We start from the raw sequence: 27926 nt of genomic DNA on the forward strand, positions 1-27926 counted from the left end.
GGGTCTGGGGTTCGAGTCCTGCTTGGGGTCCCTTGTGATGGACTGGAATCCCATCCTGGGTGTGTCCCCTCCCCCTCCAGCCTTGTGCCCTGTGTTGCCAGGTTAGTCTCCGGCTCGCCGCTACCACACTCGGGACAAGTGGTTTTAGTCTGTGTGTGTACAAACCTTAACTCTATAAGAACAATCACAATACATATGAATGATGTATTTTTGCCATGATCATAAAATTCATTTCAGAAACTTTCCCAAGTAAATATACATTAGACAGTAACCATTAGCAACACTGACAAGAATATTTTTAGCAAAACAATGCAGTTTTAAGTGCTAAAAATAGCTGCTTCATTTGTTGTCATAAATAGGCCTAAACACATTTCAAGCATAAATTTTATATATCTTGAATTAAGATGACTCTCATGAGCTAAAGCTGCAGTATATGCTGTCAAATCAGATGTTTTAGAGATGAAACGAGAAAATATAGATACTGTAAGAGAAAAGAAGATACAGGTATTCCCTGATTTACAATGGTTCAACTTAAGATTTTTTCGACTTTACGATGGTGAGCTGGCGATAGACATTCAGTAGAAACCGTACTTTTAATTTTGAATTTCAATTTTTTCCTCGGCTAATGATATGCGGAGCGATACCCTTTTGCAATGCTGGGGAGTGGCAGCGATCCACATCTTCCAATCTGTCATGCAGAGGTGTGTATTAGCTGAATTAAATGCATTTGCGATTTACGATATTTTCGACTCATGATTGGTTTCGCGCAGCATAACTCCATCGCAAATTGGGGACCACCTGTACTGAAGATATTCTGATTTAATAACTTTTGGAGCCCTCTGCTGGGCAGGAAAATGTTTCTATGATTTCAATGATTGTTACAGCAGTCAAAACAACTATTTACACACAAAACAGTACTATTATCACTCAGAAAACACTGGTATCATGATGATTTTTTTAATGCAAAGATGATGAACGAGTTTCCTGTCTAAGGCACATATAGCCAACAATCTTTTATCATTTCACACCTCCCGTCTCCAACATCAGAAGCCACCTCTGGTTTCAGCTATAAGTTATTATTTATTGGTTAATTCAATAACCACACGCAGTGCTTATATACCCCAAGAGTTTTTTAGTATGTTGGCAAAGTCTTGGTCATCAGGTATTCCGATGCTCATGCCCTCATAGAAGTCCTCAAACTCACAGAAGGAGATCACTGCAGCATCTGAGCAGGCGCTGTGCAGGGACTCAAGGAACCTCACTCTGAGCTCCTCTTTTGTGGCCTCACCTGCAGCAGGAGTATCAGCTCATCATTTCCATGAACTGTCAGGGTCCACTGGGGTCTCAACGCCCCACTGTAGTGAGGTGACTCTAATGTGACTCTTACCTGGAACTGCTGTCAGGTGACTTCTGGCACAGGAGAATTTCTCAATGTCTGTCATGGACACGCTGCCAGACTTGGTGGGATCAAGCTTCCTGTAAGCCTAACAGATCAGATCATACCTCTCCCCATCAGTTGGGTTATGGTAACACAGAGCTGATAAACAGAGTATGGAGGAAAATGTAGCATATTCTCATTAAACAGTCAGGTTGACGTCACTTCATGCTTGCACAGATAAAGAGAATGTAGGACAGAGGATATTAAGTGGAAAAAAAATAAAAAAAACATTGAATTACTGCCTGGCGGACAATAATTGTTGATCATAGTGCTCTGGACATCAAGAATGACATCAAGTATAAGACATACACATGTGTTTCTACAACTGTCATAAATCAAATCAAAGATACCTCACCTTGGATACAAAACTATATTCTGAACTGGCTGCCGGTCTCAGACCTCCTACCTTTAGAACAAAGGCCTTGCGGTACTCATTCATCTCCCCAAAGAGGCCTCGCATCAACTCGCCACAGTCCACCCGGTCGTCACCGTCCCAATCCAGAACACGCCATATGCTCTGAAAGCTCTAAGACAAGGGGCAGTCAATAACATCAAACATCAGGGGGGGGGGACACCCTGACCCTCCAGAACGTGGGACCTGGCCAAGCCCACTGTGCCACCATGCCCCCCTCAGTCTACACTCAATACCCCATAGTGACAAAGAGAAAACACGATTTTAGAAATTTTGCAAATTTATTAAAAAATAAAAACCTGAAATATCATATTGACAATTACCATGATGTCTTCAATTAATTATATCGCCCTCCCAAAATAAATAGTTCAGTCGTGATGTCTGCCACTGAGTCAGGTAACACCCAACATCCCCCATCAAGGCTGAGCTGGGCTACCGCAGCCTAGCATGAGCCATGTCTTTATTGGAAAAAAGAAATATTATGATAATATTAGACAATATGAGAAATTATTTAAAATTATAATAAAGTGCTGAATCAACTCTTTGGCCAGTGAGCATATTTTACCTAAGCTTTATGACTTTTCCTTTTTTTTCCTTGGGTGTAAACAGATATGTGGCTGATTGCACTATTAGCTCCCTCCAACATGCCTCTTTCAAACAGGCTAATGATTATATAATGTAATATGATTACATTCAAAAAGAAGGGTGGTTTCATTTGCTACCTCCTGCACCAGTGAATCACCAAGAAGCCTCCCCTTCCTCTCCCTGTTGAATCACCAAGAACCCCCCATCCTTCCCTCCACCTGTTCAGAGAGCCCAAGCTGGTGGTCTTCCAGTGCCCGCCGGACGTCAGCTTTGCCCAAGGTATCATTTCCAGATCCATCGGCCCTCCTGAGGAGACGCCCCAATCTAGCGATTGTACAGACAGCCCTCTTCTTCACCCTCTCCTGCAGGGTTGCTGAAGGAGGACACACACACACTCATAAAATACATTTTGGCTCACAAAACTAGAGTCCACCTGACAACAGATAAGCAGGTGATGCAGTAAGCATAGACAGTCTATTGTTGTTCACTGACATATTGGGGGAGTACTGCTTACCCTGAATGGCCAGTAAGGTGTTCCTGTCATCAAGTTCCTCCTTGGAAAAACACATCTTAAGATCTTCTGAAGAGCTTCTGGAAAATTGCAGAACCATACAAAACTACTGACTAATATGAGCAAGCATGTCTTATTTTTGCAAATTTCCCCTCTAAAGGGTGTCATAATAGTAACAACTTATAATACTGGATGCAGAAATGGTAGCTATTGCTTAATACTTGAAGGCAAAGATGTAGGTCTACAAAAGACAGTAATAAAAAGGTTTTGAGTGCCATCGGTACAATGTCATCCACTGTTTAATAATTCATTTATAGGAGCTGTTACAGGACACACTGCCTACAGCAATATTGCCTCTTTATATGAAATGCGAGGGGGGTGCGGTGGCGCAGTGGGTTGGACCGCAGTCCCGCTCTCCGGTGGGTCTGGGGTTCAAGTCCCGCTTGGGGTGCCTTGCGGCGGACTGGCGTCCCGTCCTGGGTGTGTCCCCTTCCCCCTCCGGCCTAACGCCCTGTGTTGCCGGGTTGGCTCCGGTTCCCCGTAACCTCGTCAGGGACAAGCGGTTCTGAAAATGTGTGTGTGTGTGTGTATATGAAATGCTGGTAAAAAGGCAAACAGGCGTACAGCAGCTTGCTCTTTGCCAGCTCATCCACATCCGTAATTCGCAGCCACAACAGGGGGTTTCTCTTCATACTTTCAGGTAGGTTTTGATCATGTGTGGAGAAGGATAGGTTTGCCCCCTGTTACAAGCAATAAAAAAAAGAATAAAAAAAAATCAACTGATTGATTGATTGATTAACTAGAAGCTCAGGTCTGGCACCACATGGGTGTCACAAGTGGTTTGGAGCTGTTCTCTAGGTGATAGTCATTTGCAGTAAGCTCCTCGTTAGTGCCTGGAGAGAATTTTTTTTTTTTTTTTTTTTTAAAAAAAAAAGGCATTCTTACCCTATGGACTCTAATCATTTGATCATCTTGGGTTAAATTTATACTGCTTTCTAAATACATGGACATTGATGTTTTTCCATTTTACTCCAGTGTTAATATGTGGTTCAGTGTCATTAAGTGCTGCAGATTTCTAAATTTCTTCAAAATGTGGAAATTCACCATTCTTCCTTCTGAGTCTTCATATACTACATACTATATACGGTACTTCAGTAACAAACTCACCACAAAGAAATCGTGGATGCTGTACTGCAAGCCTGATCTCCGTCCACACTGGTGTCTGTAGCATCCTTTGGGAATGAAAGGAAGTGCATTTGTTCTATAAAAAAAAAGCACAACCAACTCATTTTAGTTCATACAAATTACTGTATGCGAGCAGAGCAACCCCACTGACTAGTTACACACAGCCTTACCTGTTTTTGCCAAAGCAGCGATACTCATATACAGTCAAAGTGTTATCATAAGTGAAGAAAAATCCTATCAATTCCCTGCATGCATTGCGTCCATTCCTACAGGAAAAACAGAGGATCACGGTAATTTACAGGGTACGATGTATTACTAACTGAAAGTTATTAATAATCATGCATTTTATATTTCATACACTGCAGGTAAATATAAAGAATCTTCCACTTCCCTGCCACCAAAGAACACACACAAGTCTACAACTGCTTGTCTCAAGCAAGGTCGCAGTCAACTGGAGTCTAACCCAGCATTGCACAGCGGGGACACACCCCAGATGGGACACTGGTCCACCACAAGGCACCCCAAGTAGGACTTGAACCCCAGCCCTGCCACACAGCAGGCACAGGCCAAACCCACTGCACCACCACATTCTCCTACTAAAAACTACTGAATTTTATTTTAATACAATATTAATGTTAATACTACCTTGATAATATTCTGGCATCGAAACGGAGCTTGTTAGACAGCAGATTCTCAGTTAATGATGAGCTGGTTTTCACTCTGTCGATATAAAAATTAAATAATGAACCATCTTCAGTGTCTGATGATAAGACAGTCTGGAACACATTCAAATTTTCTTTAAAAATCCCTTATGGTATGAACACTCACTTTGTTTCGTGCAGAGTCCTTTTCATGAAAGACAGTGGTACTGATCCAGCGGTAGAAAATGAGTTTTGTTCCAAAAGGGATGAGTTCTGACTAGGATCACTTATGACAGCCCTCAATGTTTGAAACATTTAATACATAAACAGAGATTTTCACACAAATCCAATTTTGTTAAAGCAGAAATAACATTTCATAATAGAAAACAAAGCACTGCGTGTGACTAAAGGTACTCACCGGGACAGCTGGTCTACCATGACCTGATGCACAACAGCTTGCTTTCTTTTCTCCATGGCAACATCTTCCTAAGACAGGCACAGCCAGGTTGTTAGAAAAACCACATTTGGTGATGCGTGAATCACAGCTGAGTGTTGCAGTCATTGTTGTGATGTAACTGAGCAGCACTCAGGCTAATGGACAGCTGTTTACAAACAATACAGACATCCTCCCACTTATTGACCAAGTACATTCTGTAAAAGACTCAAATTATATTAAATCATAAATTCAAAATAAAAATACTCCAACACTTCCACTGATCTATCATTATGAAAAACATGTCTAACGCAGGGACACAGTGAGCTGGTGTCTATGCCAAAAATATGAAGTGTGAGACATCTCACACACACACACACACACACACACACATTTTCTGAACCGCTTGTCCCATACGGGGTCGCGGGGAACTGGAGCCCACCCGGCAACACAGGGCGTAAGGGGAGGGGACACACCCAGGACAGGACGCAAGTCTGTCGCAAGGCACCCCAAGCAGGGCTTGAACCCCAGACCCACCGGAGAACAGGACCCGGTCCAACCCACTGCGCCACCGTGCCACCGCGCCCCCTGAGCTACATCAAAATTAAAACTAATTTTAAATTAATCAAAATGGAAAATATGTCTCCAGAAACTCTTGTTTAATGCAAATTGTTCAGATTCATTCAGGAAAGAATGCGTGTCAGAGTTGTAAACAGTGCAGAAAAGAGGTGTATCAAGGCAGTTCCACATTCTTATACAGTATTAGTTTGGTGTAATTTACTGCAGGCTAGTACCTGGGTGGACAACCACAGGTCACTTTCACTCTGTTACAAACAGATTCACTCAGCTACATTTTTCTTTTCTTCTTTTTTTTTTTGGAAAATGGGTAAGAAAAGAAAATGCTTTTAAAAAATTTAAGTAATTTGAAAAATCATCATGTTTTTATATAATTGTAACTCAAACATTCACAACACAAGGAGCCAGTGGACCTTGGCCATTTATTCCATGTTGTAGGAAAGCTTTAAGAAGTTTTTTTTATGACCATATGTGGTCAGGGCTGAGAGCTCCTCTCTCCACACTCACAGCCTCCAGCTTCTTCAGGCTGTCCTGGGCAGTGCAGGGACTACCCATATAGTATTGCAGCAGGTGCGATTTCGCATCCTCCGTGGTCCAGGCATCCTTGTCCACAGCACACTGCAGGGACACAAGGGAGACTGTGTGAAGACAGTATGAAGACAGCATGAAGATCATACAAGCTCCATGGGAGAACTGCTGTAGAAAGCAATTATCCAGGTATTGGTGAAGAAAACTACAAATTACACAGTGTTTTCTGATATCTCAGTATCTCAACGTCTCAATATCTCATGTTTACATGTGTATTGTTGCATTTGCCAACCATAGAACTCTGAGTAAACAAAAGTGCATTCAAAACAGACAAACAACTCTGGATACAGTGTAGACATATATCCCCTGGCCAAAAAAAAGTCACACAGTAATATTTTGACCACCTTTTGTTTTGATTAGAGCCCACATTCGCCATGGCATCGTTTCAATAAGCTTATGCACACGCACACACACATTTTCTGAACCTTTCCCTGAACCACTCTTTTACAATGTGAGCCCGATGAATCCTGGCACTGTCATCTTGGAATATGTCCGTGCCATTAGGGAAGAAAAAATCCATTGATAGAAAAATCTCGTGATTCAGTATATTCAGGTAGTCAGCTGACTTCATTTTTTGAGGCACATAACGTTGCTGAACCTAGACCTGACCAACTGAAGCAACCCCAGATCATAACACTGCCCCCACAGGCTCGTACGGTAGGCACTAGGCAAGATGGATGCATCACTTCATCCGCCTCTCTTCTTACCCTGATGCGCCCGCATTACTCTGGAACAGGGTAAATCTGGACTCATCAGACCACATGACCTTTTTCCATTGCTCCAGAGTCCAACCTTTATGCTCCCTAGCAAATTGAAACCTTTTTTCCAATTAGCCTCACTGATGAGTGGTTTTCTTAAGGCTACACAGCTGTTTACTTCCAATCCCTCAAGTTCCCTTCACATTGTGCATGTGGAAATGCTCTTACTTTCCATATTAAACATAGCCGTGAGTTCTACTGTTGTTTTTTTACATTTTGATTTCACCAAATGTTAAGTGATCTATCACGATCATTCACAATTTTTTTTCCGACCACATTTCTTCCTTGAAGATGATGGTTCATCACTATCCTTCCAGGTTTAAATAATGCGTTGGACAGTTCTTAACCCAATTTTAGTAGTTTCAGCAATCTCCTTAGTTCTTTTCTTTGCTTGATGCAGGCCAATAATTTGACCCTTCTGAAACAGAGTAACATCTTTTTCATGACCACACGATATGTTTTCTGACATGGTTGTTTAAGAAATGAGAAACTTCTCACCGCATCAGCTGGAGTTAAATAACTAGTTGACAGCTGAAACATATTAATCACTGCAGTAATTATCCAATGGAAGGCTCCTACCTATTTGCTTAGTTAAATCCAGGGGGTGACTTTTTTTAGCCAGGCAGTGTATGATTATGAATTACAATAATACACAGGGTAAGATGTTAAAACCCTTGTGCTAAAATTATGGGGGCTGGATACAAAATAGGGGGTGTGGTGGTGCAGTGGGTTGGACCACGATCCTGCTTTCCGGTGGGTCTGGGGTTCAAGTCCCGCTTGGGGTGCCTTGTGACGGACTGGAGTCGCGTCCTGGGTGTGTTCCCTCCCCCTCCGGCCTTACGCCCTGTGTTACCGGGTAGGCTCCGTGACCCCGTATGGGACAAGCGGTTCTGAAACTGTGTGTGTGTGGGGATACAAAATAACCATGCCAACAGTACTCATTTTCTTCTCAGTACCTACACCAACTACTTCAATCCACCAACCATTAAATTTACATTACATTTATTCATTTAGCAGACGCTTTTCTCCAAAGCCATGTACATCTCAGCAAAAATACAATTTGTGCATTAGGAGAAAGAGAGACATAGTTGCAGACATGAGTCTTAAGTACGGCACGGTGGCACAGCGAGTAGTGCTGCTGTCTCATAGCGCCTGGGTGGTGTGAGAGAATGTGGCTTCAATCCCTGCTCAGTCTGTGTTGAGTTTGCATGTTCTCCCCGTGTCTGCGTGGGTTTCCTCCCACAGTCCAAAGACATGCTGTTCATGTTCCCTCTAGTGTGTGAGTGACACAGAGAGTGTGTGTGTGTGTTCCATGAATGAGTGACCCATTGTAAATAGTGTATCTAGCAGTGTAAGTCAGCTTGGTGAATAAGGTGTGTGGGCTGATAACACTACATAGCATTCATTGGAAGTTGCTTTGGAGAAAAGTGTCTGCTAAATAAATAAATGCAAGTAAACCTAGCTTGTTTCTTTCCACTTTATGCACCGATGTTCATCGCATGAGTAGGTGCATCAAACACAGGATAGATGAATCCTGATCACCTTCCTACATTTTTTTTTTTTAAAAATGTGCACAGACATTTACATACAATACAGGAGTAGCGGCTGTGTAAAGGCTTATCTGGGCACGATCATAAAGTTACGGTGCATGAACATTTATACCATCCAACAACCATCTTATTCGATTTTAACTAACTATCCATACCACCCATACTTCATCAGAATATCTCCATCCACCTGCAGACCAGCACATATTATGGATGGATGCTACCCTCCTCACCGGGGATCACTGCGAGCACTTCACTGGGGTTGTCAAGTGGACAGATTCCTTCATCGGCGTTTCATCAAATTGAGCCCATGACACCTCCAGAAGGCTCAACAGCGAGAGCTGGCGTCCCAGACCCATCCCCCCTCCATGCTCGCAGCGTATTCCCAGTGACTTAACCTGCCAAAAGTCTCCCATTCCAACCACCCATTGACCACCCTCCAACCAGCACACAACCAATGCACAACATAAATACATGTAGGTGACAGCAAGCTACCGTTTTTATTCAAAATTCTAGAAAAAAATCGTAGCTTCCCAAATTGTAAAATATCTTAATCACACGTACACACATTGTCTGAACCGTTTGTCCCAAACGGGGTCGCGGGGAACCGGAGCCTACCCAGCAACACAGGGTGTAAGGCCAGAGGGGGAGGGGACACACCCAGGATGGGATGCCAGTCCGTCGCAAGGCACCCCAAGTGGGACTCGGACCCCAGACCCACTGGAGAGCAGGACCCAGTCCAATCCACAAATTTCAGTCTCGTTTCCGCACTGGTCACAGCACTGAAATTGCGCTCACACGTGTTGTTAATGATATTCTCATCTCTTCTGATGCTGGTCAGATCTCTATTCTTATGTTACTGGACTTGAGTGATACTGTAGACCATAGTATCCTACTGAGTAGACTTGGAAATCTGGTATCGTACTGAAGTGGTTTGAATCGTTGTCTAGCTAACCATGAACAATTTGTACTGAAATCTGATGACTGCACCCCCTCCATCTCAACTACGGTTCGGTATGGTGTGCCACAGGGCTCTGTGTTGGGGCCATTATTGTTCTCACTCTATATGTTACCACTGGGTGACATTATTCTCAAACACAATGTGAATTTCCATTCGTATGCCGATGACACACAGCTATATGTATCGTTTAAGCCTGATGAGCCATCACATGTAGTGTCGTTAACTAATGGTTTTACCAGTTTAAAATTATGGATGAGTAAAAATTTTTCATCTCTAAATGCCAGTAAAACAGAGGTACTTGTGATGAGTGGTGATGCCAAAACTCTCAACATAATCACGCCAATCTTTACATCGAATGGTATTAGCTTCAAGCGTCTAGATTGTGTCAAGGATTTGGGTGTCCTGCTGGATGGAAAGCTGTCATTTGTATCTCATGTAAATGCTTCGTCTAAGTCGTGCTTCCTTCGATTAAGAAACATAGCTAAACTGCAGCGATTCCTATGTAGACGGGATGTTGAGAAACTGGTTCATGCTTTTGTTTCAAGCAGGCTGGATTACTGTAATGCTTTATTGTCGGGTTGTCCATACCAGACTATCTAAGCTACAATTGGTGCAAAATGCTGCTGCGAGAATTGTCACTAGAAGTAGGAAGTTTGACCATGTAACACAGGTACTTAAATCGTTACATTGGCTCCGGGTCGCATTTAGAGTTGATTATAAAATCCTTCTTTTGACCTATAAGGCAGTAAATGGCATTTCTTCTGCTTACCTTTGTGAGATTATTGATTCTTATAACCCTGGATGATATCTGTATTTATTGGATGCATGTTACCTTAAAGTACCTGTAATCAATAAGACCTCAGTAGGAGGTCGCGCCTTTAGTTATAGAGCACCTAAACTGTGGAATAGTTTACCAGTTATTGTCAGAAATGCCCGTCTGTTTCTGTTTTCAAATCTCGACTAAAGACTTACATGTTCACTTGGGCATTCCACCTTGAAATGTAATTGTACTTGCCTTGGTTGTTCTTTACCACCTTCATAAACATGCATAATAAATTAACTTAAGTAACACATTACTAACTCTGTTCTTTCTTCTTGTTGAGCACTACCTTGCTGCATAAGACCTGAGGAGGCTGGCCAGTGGTGACAGACGAATCCCATGCTAACTGAGGATGATGACCAATTGCCATGACGAATCAAGACGTTCCATGCTGAGCTGGGGATCCAAGATACCATATAGCAACAATATCATTATTACTTGTAAACTGGCTTATAATTGTTACTTATCTCGAATGCCCAGGAGGGGTGGGCAACCACTGGCCTGTGGACCCCCCCAGGTTTTTTTCTCCCTCTGCCTTCAGTTGGGAGTTTTTGTTCCTTTCCCCAATGGCCAGTAGGCATACTTATAGCTCTATAAAAGTATTTTATTATGGTAGCCATTAGTCAACTGTCTTTTGTATGTTTTTCTTGCCTTATGCCTATGTTAAAGCATTCTGTGTCACTGCGTGAGAAGAGCGCTCTATAAAAATAAATTGAAAAATTGAATTGAAGATCTAACATTCAACATTTGCGAATACCCACAAGCTTAGTTCTGCTCCCCCCAGGCATTCTGCTGCCTCCTGAGGCACAACCACTGGCTAGATCTTTCCACTGCCTCAGACAAGTTTTTAATGCTGCCTTTAATGACCGACCCCTAAAATCGAAGTCCAACAACAGTGACGTGTTTGATTTTGCAACAAAGCCTCTTGCACCTACCTCCACCGGTCTAATAAAGCACTGTCAGCCTCACTCCCTCACTTCAGCAGCCAAGTCAGCATACTTCAACTTCTTCCTCTCGAAGGCATCCTCCATTGTGTCTTCGAAAAGTAGTTAACACGATGAAATATACTACTCGAGAGCCCTCGAAGTACAGTAGAGGATCAAGTCTCAGTGCAGTAATTGCAATGCACTGAGGCACTTGAAGCTGTTCTCCCACATCAGCTACTAACTTCCAATCTCATACTTCACCCCATTTAGAACCCAAACCAGCATGTGGGTTGTGCCTCCATGTATAGTACCTGCCGTGGGATAAACTAACTTTACACGTGGACAGAATATGCCTCAACGAGGCTTGCTACCACACAAACTGCCAGCTGGCTCCGTACCTACCCAACGGCTGACATTCTGTGGAGTAGGAAGGTTGCTCCAATGACGAATTTAATACCACCAGCATTCACCATCCACAGATCACAGCAGCCAATCTTTCATTACTCCGTGCGCTCCCAACCCAAACATCGCCCACGAACTCCGTGCAATGTCGAAATCGCCCGTCCTGTTTCCGCCTCCTGTTCACGGATGAAGCCAATAACCATCTTCCTCCTTTCCGGTAACTTAGTTTTACTCCACAGCTTTCTCGAATCACCTGTGCCAAGCCTTTTACCTCTTTTACCTGTTCCCTGTCGCTTAAGGAAGAATCATACCATCTACCTAAGCTATTAATTGGCTTTTCAGCCACCAACGGAATCCTCTCTCCATCAATCTGAAAGTTCTCCTGTACTAACTTGCCCTTAACAATTGACAAACTCCTACACTTATGAAGTTTCACTTTCAACCTGGCGAATTTAAGATTGTCACTTAACTTTGTTAGTAAGTGATGGGTACATGTAACAGTAGTAGTGAGCACGTCATCCATATACACTCCAACTGGTGGGAGGTGGGTGCCATCCTTCAACCTCATATCCCCAACCACCCATTTCAAAGATCTTATAGCCATGGTGAAAGCTAATGGTGAGATTGTGAATCCGGCCATTATGCCAATCCCCAACCACTGCCATGATGTGGTGTACTGTTTGGTGCAAAAATCAAACTGAATCTCCTTAAAATACCTTAACCAGTCTTGTAATGCTCTCTGGGACTTTGAAGAAACCAAAGGCCTTCCACAAGAGATCATGTGGCATTGAGCCAAAGGCATTTGCCAGATCCAAAAATATCATGTGCAGGTCCTACTTTCCTTCTTGGCTAGCTTAATCTGATTCCAGATCATACTACAATGTTCTAGGCATGCTGAAAATCCTGGGATTCCTGCCTTCTGCACAGATGTGTCAATTTATTTATTTGCTAACAAATATGCAATCTCTGCGCCACTACACTTAAAAATATTTTTACCCTCAGCATTAAGAAGGCAAATTGGCCTGAATTGCTCTATCTCTGCAGCAGCTTTCTGTTTGGATATAAATACCCCTCCTGCCTTCCGCCACTCCTTCGGAGTAACACCTTTCTTCCACACCACCACCACCTGCTACCATAAAAACTTTAGGATATCCGGAGCCCCTTTAGGTCCTGGTGCAGATGCTGCCTTCATGCAACGCACCACCTCTTGTACCTCTTTCCACTTCAGAGGACTCACATCCATTTGTGACACAATCTCCCCCAATGGAGGAATATTTGCAGGCACTTCAAAAACTCTTCCTCTCTCACCATCGATGTATATTGCCTGCAGGTAACTCTCCAGCTCCTGCCTTTCAACATTTAAAAAACCCAACTTCACCAATTTATATGGGTCCTTAAAGAATGCCCCCTTTCTTCTTCCTCCTTAACCTAAGCCTCTCTGCTCTTCTCAACACCAATAACCTACCTTTCAATTCTTCCTGCAGAGTGTTAATACCTCTCCTCTCCTCCTACATTCACCTCTGCTCGTTTCCAAAATCTTTTTAACTGCCTTTTTTCCTGAATCAGTCCCCCAATTTCTACGTACCGTCTTGACTTCGGCATGACCCGTACTCCTTTAGTTTTCCCCTGATATGCCCCAAATCTCTTCGTTCCATAATCATAAATGATCTCACCTAACTGGTTAATCTTACCTTCAGCCAAACCCTTTAAACCATCTAAAATACCTCTCAAAAAAATCCCTCTCAAATTATCATTAATGGAAGTCCACTCCTTGCATTCAGCAGGACCTGACCATCTTATCTTAGGTTTTTGTTCTCTATACCTTTCTTTCCTTACCTACCTGAATATCGATTGCCCTACATCCTCCGTATGATTGACACTACCTTGTGTATTCATGCTTGGTCTTGTCTCCTCTGAAACAGAGGTGCTGATGTCCTGGAGACTTTCATGTGCAACCTGCTACTGGACTTCACCCAATTTATTTGAACCATTTTGGTCAATGTGGAGCCCCTGCCCTTGTTCCCCCAAGTATTTCTTCTTGCCTTGGTGTATTCTTCACCATCTCACAGAAGCCACTTTCCCCTAACCACAAATACACACCTGTAGCTCCAATACACCCCTACTTGGCATAGTTATGTTTGTGCCACTCCCCCTGCTCGTGGTCAAGGTCATGTCAGGGTCTGAAACTATTATATCCGCCAATGAATCATCTTGCGTCCCTGCTCTCGCTGACTCTTGGGGTATTGATAACATTTGTATGTCTGTAGCTTAAGCAGGGTGCATCCCTTGCTGTAATAGCACAGGATGCTGCCGGCATGGATTGCTAGCCCATGCCAGCCCCTAGTGGGGTCTGTTCCCTCCTACCAGCAGTAAGGACTTAGCAATCATATTAGTTACAACTTGCTTGTTTGATACTGCCATTCTGGTAGCATTTTACTTCATTTCACTCACATTACACAGGGTTATGATTAGGATTACAGTTAGGGTTAATATTACGGTGAATTAAGGTTATTGTTAGGGTTTGGGTTAGGATGAAGGCTAGAACTGGGGTTAGGATGAACGTTAAGGTTAGAATTAAAGTTCAGGTTAAGGTGGATATACAAGTGGCACAGGGATAGAAAATAACAAGTAACTGTAGCAGGTGGTGTTGGACAAACTGACAAATCTGCCTAGAGCTAGAAGAACCCGTGACAGATAATGACAGAGAGAAGGGAAGCAGTGCAAATCTAACAATCTAGCTCCAGCACCAGCTATCTCCTGGTTCAAGCTATAGTGATATCTGTTCTACTGCAACTCTCTCCTGCCTCTCCTGTCTTCCAGCCTCCACCACGGAGCCCAGTCAAAGTCCCAATCTGTGTCCCATGAAGGACCAGTGGCTTTGTCTGACAACTGCGGTCCACAGGAGTCATCCAACCCACCTGAACAACCTGGAGCAAATCTTCCAAAAAAAAAATGGGCCAACGTCACTGCTCAATAGTGTCCAAAGCTTGTATGAACTTACCCCCAAAAGTTGTTATGGCAAAATGTGGCCCTACCAAGAATTAGAATATTTATAGAAAGAGGACATTTTTTGTCTTAAAAAACCTTTAAGTAATTAAGTTTAAGTTTCTGTGTTTAGAAATAAAATTCTAAAGAAAAAGAAATTTAAAATTTCACATAAAATTCATAAAATTAGAGAATTATTTGAGGGTGGGGGGTGCGGTGGTACAACAGGTTTGGCTAGGTCCCACTCTCTGGTCGGTCTGGGGTTCGAGTCCTGCTTGGGGTGCCTTGTGACAGACTGGCGTTCTGTCTGGGGTGTGTGTCCCCTCCCCCTCCAACCTTACGCCGTGTTGCTGGATTAGGCTCCGCTTCACTGCGACCCCTCTTGGGACAAGTGGTTTCAGACAGTGTGTGTGTATTTGAGGGTACAAATACTTCTGCAGGGCACTGTATAGAAATGTAGTTATAAGTACACAAGGACAATGAAGGATACCTGGTACAAGCTGACATTGGTTTTTGGATAGCATTGGCAGCATCAGGCGGGTGTGGGTTAAGGACAGGGTTAGGATGAACATTAGGGTTAGGATTTGAGTTACGGTGGATAAACTGACAAGCTTCCTCCAAGCAGAAAACTGACATCAGACGGTGTAGTGGATATATAAATTGTCAGCTTAAAAGAACATTTTTAATCACAGAAAGAGCTCTATAATTAATTAAAGTGTTAAAGGCTTTGTCTTTAAAATCCAAGAATCACGTACATATACTAGACATGAAAACTCAAAAGTTAACCAGTTATGGATAAATTTTCCCAAAAAACAGAAATATTGCAGTTAGCAGTGGCAGCAGGTAGGAAAGTTGTTAAGAGCACAGACTTTACCACAAAGGCTTTTAAATCAATTGGGGCCTCGCTCTAGGGCATTCTTAGTTTCACCAGTACAAATATATAACCATATAACTGTAAGTGCAACTTGTTTTGTATAAAAACTCTTTCTTTTTGTGAAAAGCTTCATAATTGTGACTTAATAGCACTCGCTTGGTATTAAGATGGGGGGATGCGGTGGCGCAGCGGGCTTGGCCTGTGCATGCTCCCTGGTGGGTCTGTGGCTAGAGTCCTGCTTGGGGTGCCTTGCGACAGACTGGCGTCCCATCCTGGTTGTGTCCCCACACCCCAGCCCTGCACCCTGCGCTGCTAGGTTAAGCTCCAGCTTACCGCAACCCCGCTCGGGACAAGCGGCTTCAATCAATGTGTGTGTGTGTGTGTGTGTGTGTGTGTGTGTGTGTGTGTGTGTGTGTGTGTGTGTGTGTGTGTGTGTGTGTGTGTGTGTGTGTGTGTGTGTGTGGGTGTGTGTGGGTGGTATTAAGACTTCTGCTGACTAGAGTTTACAGTACAGTCTCATCAATGGTTCCCTTGCTGTCTGTTGAAGTGCATAAAAGTTAAAAAAAAAAATCCTCCAGTCTGTTGATGTCACAAAGCCAACCAAAACATTCTTTAACATACAAATGGAAAATAACAACTTTGTAATGTAAAAAACTACTGAAGATATATAAAATTCTGATGAAAAAAGTGGTGTAGGTTGTCACATTACAATTATACATTTAGCATATACCATATGAATGAAGCTACAACTGCTGCCTTCAGAACCAGAAGTCACAGGTTCAAATCCTAGCTGTGGTGCCCTTGAGCAAGGTATTTACCCTTAATCGCGCCAGGCTCCAACAGCTAGGATTTTAATCTGTGACCATTACCATCCGTCCATCGTTATCAACCATTTGTCCCAAGTGGTGCTGCGGTGAGCTGGGGCCTACCCGGCAATACAGGGCGCAAGGCCAAAGGGGAGGGGCACACACTCAGGATGGGACCTCAGTCTGTCGCAAAGCACCGTAAGCAGGGCTCGAATCCCAGACCCCCCAGACAGCGGACATCGGCTGAACCCGCTGCACCCAGTAAAATTACCCAGCTATATAAATGGGTAAGTAATTGTAGGTAGTTAATATCTATAGCTAGCATGCTTTTGGGGACAGCTGGTAGCAAAGTGGTTAGTTCTATTACCTCTGGATCCAGAAGCTGCAGGTTCAATCCCCACCTCTGCCTGTTGTGCTCTTAAGCAAGGTATTTAACCTAAAATTGCTCCAGTAAAATCACCCATCTGTGTAAATGGGTAAATAATTGTAACCTTAATGTTCTAAGTTGCATTGGCGAAAAGCATCAGCTAAATGAAAAAAATATAAAGACATTGTTGTTCAAGTTGCTTTGGAGAAAAATGTCAGGCAAATAAATCACTTCAATGCATTTTCCTCAGGATACACACTGCAAACACTACAATCAACTTGAACAGTAGAATGTAGTTGACATTCACTACTTGAGAAGTGAATGTACACTCTACATTCACTACTTCATGTAACACAGCTGATGACAGAATGCTGCTGCCCGAGTTGTTTGACTTGCCAAAGCATTCCCGTGAATTTCCTATATCCTCGTCTCTTTGCATTGACTTCCTATAGCTGCCCGGATCAAATTTACGATCCTAGTTTCTGGCCTACAAAAGCATCAATGGAACTGCACCCAGATACCTACAAGACCTGATCATCCACTGTACCCCGACCAGACTGCTATGCTCTTCCACATATGTCCACTTTGTGGTTCCACGCACAAAAAGTAATGCACAAAGGTTGTCCATTCTGGCTCTGCTGTGGTGGAATGACCTCCCCCTCTCACTCAGAACTTCTGAATCTCTGTCGACATTTTAAGAGTCTTAAAACTCACCTCTTCCGGACTCACTTTGCCCATGATCTCTTAAGTTCATGTAATGTCTAAATGTTCATGCATTACAACTTTGAGATTATGCTGTTAAACAATGGATAAACTTTTACGCACCTACTCATGTAGTTTAACGTAAATGTTTATACATATTTAAAAATATATATGTTATATATATGTATTACTAGGAACATGGTAAGGAATCATCAATATTCTGATAAAAGTTTTTTACAGCTACTCGTGTGATGTACCTTGGTTCATATGGTGGAAAGAAACTTCTTAAAAATCACACATCTGCATCCATGTGTTTCTGCTAATGTAATGCACGTATTGTATTTTCTATGAGATGTACGTCACTTTGGAGAAAAGCTTCTGTTAAATGAATAAATGTAAATAAATGTAAATGTACTTGCATATGAGGGGGGGTGCGGTGGCGCAGTGGGTTGGGCCACAGTCCTGCTGTCCGGTGGGTCTGGGGTTCGAGTCCTGCTTGGGGTACCTTGCGACGGTCTGGCGTCCCGTCCTGGGTGTGTCCCCTCCCCCCCGGCCTTACGCCCTGTGTTGCCGGGTAGGCTCCGGTTCCCTATGACCCCGTATGGGACAAGCGGTTCTGAAAATGTGTGTGTGTGTGTGTGTGTGTGTGTGTGTGTGTGTGTGTACTTGCATATAAGGCCTTGTCACCAGAGACCACAGAAAAGTGCAACAGTGAACTTTATACTGATGATTCTGCTGTGCTAATGTTTACCTCACTCGTTGAAGGAGTGTTTAAAGAATCCGATAAAACCAATCAATACGACTGACCTGTGAAGGCTGTGCAGAGAGTGCGGTACCCCAGCTCATCGAGGACGAGGAATCTGGAGGGCCGACATGGACAGGCTTTTCACTGAATGGGATGCATGTGGCATCCTGGCGAAAGAGCAGAAATTAAAGCACCTGCACCATTGTAAACAGGGTTTAATGTACAGATTGTTAGTAATTTATTTGAGCACACACAGTAACATAAATAGTTTGATTTCAAGCAACCCAAGTTGCCCCGCATTGAACATGGAAAAATATTTTCACAAAGCAATTACCTCTTCATCTGAGTCAAACAGTTCACCCAGTTTTAAGGCAGGAACTCTGCAAAAAGTACAGACTAATTGGCACCATCAACATTTTCATAGTAAACGTTGTGTGTGTGTAGATATTGTGGCACGCAGTGCCGTGGGTTCGGATGGGGCGAAGAAGGACGCAGAAGCAGCGTTCATTATGAACAATTTATTCAAACACCAGCACAAGGAAAATTATGCTCTCGGTCTGAGGACCCCGTTTCCTCCAGGACCTGCGCTTACAGCCAGCCTGCCTAGCGCCCCTAGGTTCTCTCTCAACAGACTGGCAGACAGTCAACCCACCACTCCCCCTCCCCCCCCCCCCCCCCCAAAGTGCCTTACAGATATTACTTACAGATTTCCCATAATGCAACTATTTACATTAAGCACACACTCCCTCCTAAAACAGTAACGTGGGGTCGTTACAATATACAATAAAAAATAGAAAAAAAAATATACATATATATAAAATATGTATAAACTTAGTTTGATAACCTGAACCTGCAACCTCTGTTTTTTTCCCTGAAAATTTACACTGTTACTGTAAATAAGGGCCAGCAGGAAGTGTAGAGAGTATGGTCATTGCTTTCTAGCCGCATGGTTTGGGTTCAATTCCCTCTCCTGCTGTAATATCCTTGGTCCTGGTACTTACCCTGAATTGATACGGTAAGAATTCCCTGCTGCAGAAATGGATACGTTATGATAAAGTCATGTAAAATCAGTAGTTACCTCTAATACATTTATACATTTATCAATGAAAAATGAGAAAGAATGAAAAACTTACTCCTTTGGACGAAGATGACTGACTCCTGATCCACCTGTCCAACCCTGTATTAAATGTGAAGATGGATGCTGTATCATTATGTATGAATAAATAGAGGAATCAGTGTATATTCCACCCAGCCCTCGTGCTCGGCTCCTGGTCACGCGCAGCTTGGGAAGTGACACAGTACCTTGTTCCAGGGTTTTTCTCCTCTCGTCTCGCATGGTTCTTGTGCTCTCGAGGTCACAGAAACCTCATGCAAATTTAAATCCATTAATACTAACAACAAGCAAGTAAAACTCCTTGAGGAGTCTGTGTGAGCACCACAGTTCCACCACCGTGGATGGTCGCCATGGTTACACAAACAAACAGAGCGCTGTGCACACAGGTAACAGTAAACACAAAATGCTATACAGTATACACCAACAGCAAACAGTAACAGTAAAGGAAGGAATACTGGAATAAGAATATATTTTAATTGTGAGCACCTAAAAAAGTCCCAAATAGGTCAGAAATATAACTAAAGTAGGTTTTCTACTTCAAATGTTTGGTGAAAATCAATAAAACCTTTATTTGCAATTTGTAAAATATTGAGTTATTATGATTGACTGATTTTTTTTGTTCTATGCTGTAATTAAGAAAAATGCCAAAGGTTATTAAAAAAAAAACTGAGAAGCTCCATCTCATACAAACATTTTGAAAAAGATGTAATAATGATTTACATTATGCAAACACAGTATTTCTAATTTGGGCTGTTTTATTAATAGAGCCGCAGTAGCTTATTCTTTAGTGATTAATTAGGATTAATGAGTGATTTTTTTACAAAAACTAAAGACAGTATTTAATGAACATCTGGCTTCTGACAGTGAGGTACAAGAGGTAAAAATGTAAAATTAGGTCTTAGTATATGTTAATTATATGTACTGTACATCATGGTATTTTTGATTGACAATGTCATTACATTTATTTAGCAGATCAATGTTTATTTGCTATTTATTTTTGGTTGGCAATGTCATGTGATACAAAAAATAATCTACAGGCATACTAAATTGTAGTTTTTACAGTGGTTCATCACTCATATATATAAAATTATAAAATATAGAACACCTCACATAAACTTGACTGAAATTAGAGTGAAACTTAAAAACCATTAATGCTGTACATTTCAAAGTTTATTTTCAATAAGGCATTGAACATTCATTTCATCATCCTGTAAAGCAAACAATTCCACAAAGCTCCACTGAGTACATATATGTCCACTAAGACAACACAGCAGGACAGGCAATACACACATTCAGAAGAACCTGAATAAGAATTACATGAAAAGATCTAGATGATAATGTGTTTGTGTTTTCCCTTTCCTCCTCAACAATATCTCTTCACTGAAGACATGATGTGCTGCAAGACACTGCATTCATGGTTCTGAGTTATTTCATATAGTTAAGGCATAGGACTGAACAACAAGACACAGAGGAAACTCGGGATTTAAAATCTTGCATTCAATTCAATTTTATAAATAATAGATATGGTCTTACCTTTTATTTCAATCTATTGCTAGTGGTAACTGCATGCATTTTTTCAAGCATTCATATTTCAAAAGGCTCATACCATTTCATTCATATTCTTGCAGTAGAGTTTGCATTTAAAGACTTTCATTAATAAAACTAAAACTGCCATAACATAATGATTTTGCACTCTTTCCATTTTAACTGGGATTCTAAAATTACCTTCCAGGGGTGCCAAGTTCAGGGAAAGAATAAAACAACTGTGTCTTGCATAGACCTTACCGCTGAAATTTGATTTTTGCCAACATCTGCATCCGTTACATCAAGCATCTGCAGTGGCAACGCGGAACCGAAAATAAATATTTAGAATCACAGATTTAGTAAGAAAACAGCCTTCATTCAAGCCTGTTGCGTCTCCTCAGCACTGTGGCTGATGTCACCTCTGTGCCTTTCTCTGCTGCCCCCACATCCCCTCCACTGTTGTCATGGGAACCTTCACAGAAGACTGTAGCATCATTGGTTTCCCAGTCTTCCTCATGTTCTGTTTCTTCTTCAACCTGGTGCTCCAAATCACAGTTCTCCAGCTTCTCATCCCAAGAGTTCTTCCAACACTCAGATGTGGGGGCTTCAGTCCAGGCCCCCTGTGCTGACAGCGATTCAATGAGGTCTTCCAAGTTCTTCCCACATGAGGACTCTGAAAGGTGAGTTAACATTTTATTTACACAGCAGCATCACAGGCAAATGAAGAAACATACTCTCATCCGAACTACCACTCAAAATAACCACACAATTCATGATCTACATGTATTTCTGTTCTTGTTCCTCCTGACTCATGCATTAGACTGCCTTCTTTGAAAGAGAACAGCAGGAGTAGGCCTAATTCAGAGTACTGAAATTAAAAAAAAAAAAAAAAAAAAAAATTAAGGTTGGTGGTTGGTACAGCCCCTCCGCGAAACGCCACCTTAACGTGGTGGAGGGGTTTGAGTGCCTGAATGACCTCAGGACATATTGTTGCCTGGGGCTATATGCCCCTGGTAGGGTCTCCTATGGCAAACAGGTCCGGGGTGACAGACAAGACAAAGCGCGGTTCAAAACCCCCTTATGACTATAAAATCAAGGCTCTCGTTCACCCCGCCCGGTATGGGGTCACCAGGGCCCCACCCTGGAGCCAGGCCTGGGGGGAGGGGCTCGCATGCGAGCGCCTGGTGGCCAGGTCTATGCCCACGGGGCCTGGCCGGGCTCAGCCCGAAGCCACAACGTGGAGCCGCTCTTCGGTGGGCTCACCACCTGCTGGAGAGGCCGCAAGAGGCTGGGGCGTTGTGATTTGGGCGGTGGTCGGGATCGAGTGCCCGGCCGACCCAAACCTCGGGCGCCAACTCTGGCTTTTGGGACTTGGAATGTCACTTCACTGGCAGGGAAGGAGCCTGAGCTACTGCAGGAGGTTGAGAGATACCGTCTAGATATAGTCGGGCTCACTTCCACTCACAGCTTGGGTTCTGGAACCACTCTTCTCAACCAGGGATGGAATCTCCACTATTCTGGCGTTGCCCAGGGTGAGAGGCGGCGGGCGGGTGTGGGCTTATTAATAGCCCCCCAGTTCAGCCGCCATGTGTTGGAGTCTACCCTGGTGAATAAGAGGGTCGTCTCCCTACGCCTTCGGGTCAGGGAACGGTCTCTCACTGTCATTTGTGCTTATGCGCCTAGCGGCAGTGCAGAGTACCCGGCCATTTTAGAGTCCCTGGGGGGCGTGCTGGAAAGCGCTCCCACTGGGGACTGCGTCGTTCTACTGGGGGACTTTAACGCCCACGTGGGCAGCAACAGTGACACCTGGAGGGGCGTGACTGGAGGAACGGCCTCCCTGATCTGAACCCAAGTGGTGAGTTGTTACTGGATTTCTGTGCTAGTCACGGTTTGTCCATAACAAACACCATGTTCATGCATAAGGGTGTCCATCAGTGCACTTGGCACCAGGACACCCTAGGTCGGAGGTCGATGATCGACTTTGTAGTCGTTTCTTCTGATCTTTGGCCATATGTCTTGGACACTCGGGTGAAGAGAGGGGCTGAGCTGTCAACTGATCACCACCTGAAGGTGAGTTGGATTCGATGGCGGGGGAAAAAGCGGGACAGACCTGGCAGGCCCAAACACATAGTGAGGGTCTGTTGGGAACGTTTGGCGGAGGCCCCTGTCAGAGAGGTCTTCAACTCCCACCTCCGACAGAGCTTCAACCAGGTCCCGAGGGAGACTGGGGACATTAAGTCCGAATGGACTATGTTCCACACCTCTATTGTCGGGGCGGCAGTTCGGAGCTGCGGCCATAAAGTCTCCGGCGCCTGTCGTGGCAGCAATCCCCGAACAGGGTGGTGGACACCGGAGGTAAGGGATGCCGTCAAGCTGAAGAAGGAGTTCTATTGGGCCTGGCTGGCTCATGGGACTCCTGAAGCAGCTGACGGGTACCGTCGGGCCAGACGGAATACGGTTCTGGCAGTCGCCGCAGCAAAAACTCGAGCCTTGGAGGAGTTCGGTGAGGCCATGGAGGAAGACTTTTGGTCGGCCTCAAAGAGATTCTGGAAAACCGTCCGGCGACTCAGAAGGGGGAAACGGTGTTCCGCCAACACTGTTTACAGTGGAAGTGGTGCGCTGCTGACCTCAGCTGAGGATGTTCTCGGGCGGTGGAAGGAGTACTTTGAGGATCTCCTCAATCCCTCCGACACGCCTTCCGTAGAGGAAGCTGAGGCTGGGGACTCGTCCATTACCCTGGCTGAAGTTGCTGAGGTAGTCAAAAAGCTCCTCGGTGGCAAGGTTCCGGGGGTGGATGAGATCCGCCCCGAGTTTCTCAAGTCTCTGGATGTTGTGGGGCTGTCTTGGCTGACACGCCGATGCAGCATTGCGTGGAGCTCGGGAACGGTGCCTCTGGACTGGCATACCGGGGTGGTGGTCCCTCTTTTTAAGAAGGGGGACCGGAAATTGTGTTCCAACTATAGGGGGATCACACTCCTTAGCCTCCCTGGGAAAGTCTATGCCGGGGTACTGGAGAGGAGAATCCGGACCTCGGATTCAGGAGAAGCAAATGCGGTTTTCGCCCTGGCCGTGGAACACTGATCCAGCTCTATACCCTCACTAGGGTGTTGGAGGGTTCATGGGAGTTTGCCCAACCAGTCCATATGTGTTTTGTGGACCTGGAGAAGGCATTCGACCGTGTCCCTTGTGGCATCCTGTGGGAGGTACTTCGGGATTATGGGGTTCAGGGCTCGCTACTACGGGCTGTTCGTTCCCTGTATGACCGGAGCAGGAGCTTGGTTCGCATTGCCGGCAGTAAGTCAGACCTGTTCCTGGTGCATGCTGGACTCCGCCAGGGCTGCCCTTTGTCACCGATTCTGTTCATTATTTTCATGAACAGAATTTCTAGGCGCAGTCAGGGAACGGAGGGTGTCTGTTTTGGTGGCCGCAGGATCTCGTCTCTGCTTTTTGCAGATGATGTGGTCCTGTTGGCTTCATCGAATCAAGACTTACAGCGTGCACTGGAGAGGTTTGCAGCCGAGTGCGAAGCGGCGGGGATGAGAATCAGCACCTCCAAATCCAAGGCCATGGTCCTCAGTCGGAAAAAGGTGGATTGCCCCCTCCGGGTTAGGGGGGAGCTCCTCCCTCAAGTGGAGGAGTTTAAGTATCTCGGGGTCTTGTTCACGAGTGAGGGAAAAATGGAGCGGCAGGTTGACAGGCGGATCGGTGCGGCGTCCGCAGTAATGCGGTCATTGTACCAGTCTGTTGTGTTGAAGAAGGAGCCGAGTCGTAAGGCGAAGCTCTCAATTTACCGGTCGATCTACGTTCCTACCCTCACCTATGGTCATGAACTCTGGATCATGACCGAAAGAATGAGATCGCGGATACAAGCGGCAGAAATGAGTTTCCTCCGCAGAGTGGCTGGGCGCACCCTTAGAGATAGGGCGAGGAGCTCTGTCACCCGGGAGGAGCTCGGAGTAGAGCCGCTGTTCCTCCGCATCGAGAGGAGCCAGTTGAGGTGGCTCGGGCATCTGTTCCGGATGCCTCCTGGACGCCTCCCTGGGGAGGTGTTCCGGGCATGTCCCACTGGGAGGAGGCCTCGGGGCAGACCCAGGACACATTGGAGAGACTACATCTCCCAGCTGGCCTGGGAACGCCTTGGGGTTCCCCCAGAGGAGCTGGAGGAGGTGTGCGGGGAGGGAAGTCTGGGGGGCTCTGCTCGGACTACTGCCCCCGCGACCCGGTCCCGGATAAGCGGAGGAAGGTGAATGGAAGGTTGGTACAGAAGTAAATGCACATGATAAACAGCATGTCACCTGTCCATTGTAACAATATTTCATGTAAAGACTGTGGAGCAACACAACATAATGAGGAGGAAACATCACCTTCAGGGTTCATGAGCGGGCAGTCCATGCCTCTCTTCTTCATGAGGTGTCTGATGGACTGCAGTTGTGACATGATTTCATTCTTCTGTTCAGATGCCACAGATTTGACACTGATTTAGGAAAATGTGACAAGAAATAACCAATATGTTTTCACGACAAGAATGAATACATGAACCTTGTGTCTTTGGAGATGTGCATTTCAGAGCAAGAGCAATTTCCCTTTAAAAATTAACCCTATATTTCAAATGTGGAAAAACATGCAGATCACTACATGCAAGTGAAACACAAGCAGTAGTATGATACTCCAGTTGAAATCGGTTTGCTCACCAATTGGTCAAAGGATCTAGCTGCGTTAGGATCGAATTTAGCATCTTCTCTGTTTGTGCAAGACGTTGCTCAAGTTCATTCAGCTGGTTTTCTGCTCACAAGCACAGACACAATCAACCATTCAGTGGACAGCAAGCCAAACAAGACTAAGACAACAGAAAAATACAAACAACATGTGCGCAATGAAAATAAATACAGGCTGGGAACTATATACCAGTCTCTGCAGATTTCTTTGCCCCTTTGGCTGTTTTTTCCTTTTCAGCTTTAGAATCTTCTTTGGACTTTATCTGGAGTTAGAATGAAATCCAACACTTTCATTAGTCCCACATTCAAACATTTACATTTATTCATTTACTCAACACTTTTTTCCAAAGCAACTTTCAACATTAAGCTACTTACAATTGTTTATCTGTTTACACAACTGGGTAATTGTTTTTTTTTTTTTTTTTTTTTACAGGAGCAATTTAGGGTAAGTACAGAAGTGAAATGGATTCGAACCTGCAACCATACAGTTTTGACCCACACTACCCAGATAGTTTTATTTTGCAAATTTCTGACACCTAGAAAAAAAAAATCTGGCTACACAATAAAGATTAAGAAAACAAGTTTGAATTGTTATATATAAAATTGCCTTTTTACAACATGCTGAATTTTTTAATGCACGCAGCCCTGGAAATACTACTACTTCCAGCAAGTGAACATAGGACAGTAAATAACTAATACTATGTAATAATCATAATACATTGCTTTGGATAAAACTGTCTCCTAAAAATATAAACAAAACAAAAAGCTATAAATTTCTTCCATCTTAAGATGTTTTTCCAAAATGTAAAGTCCTGTTCTAATTTTAATAAAGGCTAGCGAACAAATTTGAAATATGAAATCCAGAAAAATTGTATTATAGGCTGTATGACAGCTAAACAATCAGTCTGTGGTTGCTGGTTATAACCTAGGCAAAAGGACCTTAATCTTGTAATGGGAGCTTACAGAGTAATTTGGTTTGATTTTGAGTGCAAACACAGGTAATTCTGCAGCTCAACACAAAGCTTTTTTTTCTTTTTTTAAGTTAATCCCCAGTGGTCTCACACATGGTTCAAATGTCTGTATATATACACAATAATATATACATATAGTATACACAAATGTTAAACAATATGAATATAACACAATCCAATGAACAAATGCAATTACTACCCTCATGACAGCCTACCTTTATAAACTTGTATGCAGCAAAGACACCGACTCCAATGGCGTACAGAGGCATGAGAGTAAACACGTAGCCCTTACTATTCGACCTGTACTTTTCACTCTTGAGCTCCTTCTCCATCATCTTCCTCATCTGCTGCATGTTTTCTAGGGTCTGCGCCTTTGAATCTGGGCCATTCATGCTGAACTGGTGCGGTCTTGCAGAACCAGGACCGGTGCCAGCTTAAAGTAGAAACACCCAGGAGGGTTACTGGTTTACCAGCTCAACATATAACAGAGCTGACCTCTTATACAAAATACGCTTTACATTTTTATTTCCTTCTAAGCAACTTACAGTGATTTACCAATTTATATAGCTGGGTAATTTTTTTTCTGCACTAATTCAGGAAGTACCTTGATCAAGGTTGCAACAGCAGGAGGTGGGATTCGAACCTGGGTCCTTCGAGTGCATGATTGGAAGCTTAATCACTATGCCCTTCTAGCCCAAGCCTAAGGCTTAGCCCTCGCATCCAGCCTTTACAATGGTTTAAACAATGTTGAAACCAATAGCAAATATAACTCAGTAAAACTTAGATAAAAGATTCTTCGGATGAATGTAGAAAAATTCACATAATCATAATTATTATGAATGGGCACACACACAGAGTCCAGCAACAACAAGGGGGAAAAACGGGGTGAAGAAGGTGAGTAGTACTAGGTCTGCAGCGAACAAAGCTCGCTGAGGCTTTCACCTTTCCTGCTGAACCGTGGATCCAAGTTCCTCGCCTCTCTCGACTCGCCGCTGCCACCGCTGAACATCCTGGGGAACACGACAAACACGAAGAGCACGGCTGTGAAAGCGACCACCAGCTGCTGGGAGGACGACAGGACCATATTGCTGGCTCCGCGCTAGTCCAAAAGCCTGCTGGAGGACGGTAACAAAAAGCAAGCTATACCCTAATCGTGTTATTATTTCTTCACTGAGATCTTAAAAAACATTAATTAACACGTCCCAGCGAAGTTGCAAACGCGTGACTAATTCGAAACACTGCCTCATTCGTTTATTTACACTATTTGCTTCCGGGCGTGTGAACCAATCGTGTAGGACCATCTGGGAGGAGGAAATGACGTTTAAGGCTGGACGCGTTTC

General features: G+C 43.9%; 2 protein-coding genes across 6 annotated transcripts; both read right to left on the bottom strand.

Moving 5' to 3' along the window:
* Positions 1 to 601: 601 nt before the first annotated feature.
* On the bottom strand, positions 602 to 19712 carry caps2 (calcyphosine 2). 5 transcript variants are annotated; one of them, XM_018755790.2, is made up of 16 exons: positions 19565 to 19712; positions 19396 to 19439; positions 18597 to 18642; positions 18325 to 18429; positions 6289 to 6399; positions 5191 to 5258; positions 4960 to 5058; positions 4777 to 4851; positions 4302 to 4397; positions 4114 to 4207; positions 3571 to 3686; positions 2950 to 3026; positions 2654 to 2808; positions 1845 to 1964; positions 1388 to 1484; positions 602 to 1288 (listed from the first exon to the last, which is right to left on the bottom strand). In XM_018755790.2, exons 1-16 carry the CDS (start codon positions 19646 to 19648, stop codon positions 1113 to 1115), a joined length of 1563 nt encoding a protein of 520 aa, XP_018611306.2. In that variant the 5' UTR covers positions 19649 to 19712; the 3' UTR covers positions 602 to 1112. The 5 variants fall into 5 exon arrangements, with proteins under 5 accessions (XP_018611306.2, XP_018611305.2, XP_018611307.2 ...); XM_018755789.2 differs by having other exon boundaries at positions 4960 to 5070; XM_018755791.2 differs by lacking the exon at positions 18597 to 18642 and having other exon boundaries at positions 4960 to 5070; positions 19565 to 19688.
* Positions 19713 to 20534: 822 nt separating this feature from the next.
* LOC108936452 (coiled-coil domain-containing protein 107) lies at positions 20535 to 27874 on the bottom strand. Its single transcript, XM_018755813.2, has 6 exons — positions 27529 to 27874; positions 26802 to 27019; positions 25806 to 25878; positions 25592 to 25682; positions 25265 to 25374; positions 20535 to 21573 (listed from the first exon to the last, which is right to left on the bottom strand). Exons 1-6 carry the CDS (start codon positions 27668 to 27670, stop codon positions 21275 to 21277), a joined length of 933 nt encoding a protein of 310 aa, XP_018611329.1. The 5' UTR covers positions 27671 to 27874; the 3' UTR covers positions 20535 to 21274.
* Between the last annotated feature and the right edge of the window lie 52 nt (positions 27875 to 27926).

This window comes from Scleropages formosus, chromosome 24 (assembly GCF_900964775.1).
Source record: "Scleropages formosus chromosome 24, fSclFor1.1, whole genome shotgun sequence".
NCBI lineage: Eukaryota > Metazoa > Chordata > Actinopteri > Osteoglossiformes > Osteoglossidae > Scleropages > Scleropages formosus.

What these genes read in the sequence shown, in the direction of transcription:
- caps2 (XM_018755789.2), bottom strand. Translation starts at nt 19,648, where the DNA reads ATGGATTTAAATTTGCATGAGGTTTCTGTGACCTCGAGAGCACAAGAA. An exon ending in TGTTTGACTCAGATGAAGAG is followed by an intron (nt 18,430 to 18,596) that starts GTAATTGCTTTG and finishes CTCTTTCGCCAG; the next exon opens with GATGCCACATGCATCCCATT. An exon ending in GCAAGGCCTTTGTTCTAAAG is followed by an intron (nt 1,485 to 1,844) that starts GTAGGAGGTCTG and finishes CTGATCTGTTAG; the next exon opens with GCTTACAGGAAGCTTGATCC.
- LOC108936452 (XM_018755813.2), bottom strand. Translation starts at nt 27,670, where the DNA reads ATGGTCCTGTCGTCCTCCCAGCAGCTGGTGGTCGCTTTCACAGCCGTG. An exon ending in TCCACGGTTCAGCAGGAAAG is followed by an intron (nt 27,020 to 27,528) that starts GTGAAAGCCTCA and finishes TTCTACTTTAAG; the next exon opens with CTGGCACCGGTCCTGGTTCT. An exon ending in CTGCATACAAGTTTATAAAG is followed by an intron (nt 25,879 to 26,801) that starts GTAGGCTGTCAT and finishes TTCTAACTCCAG; the next exon opens with ATAAAGTCCAAAGAAGATTC.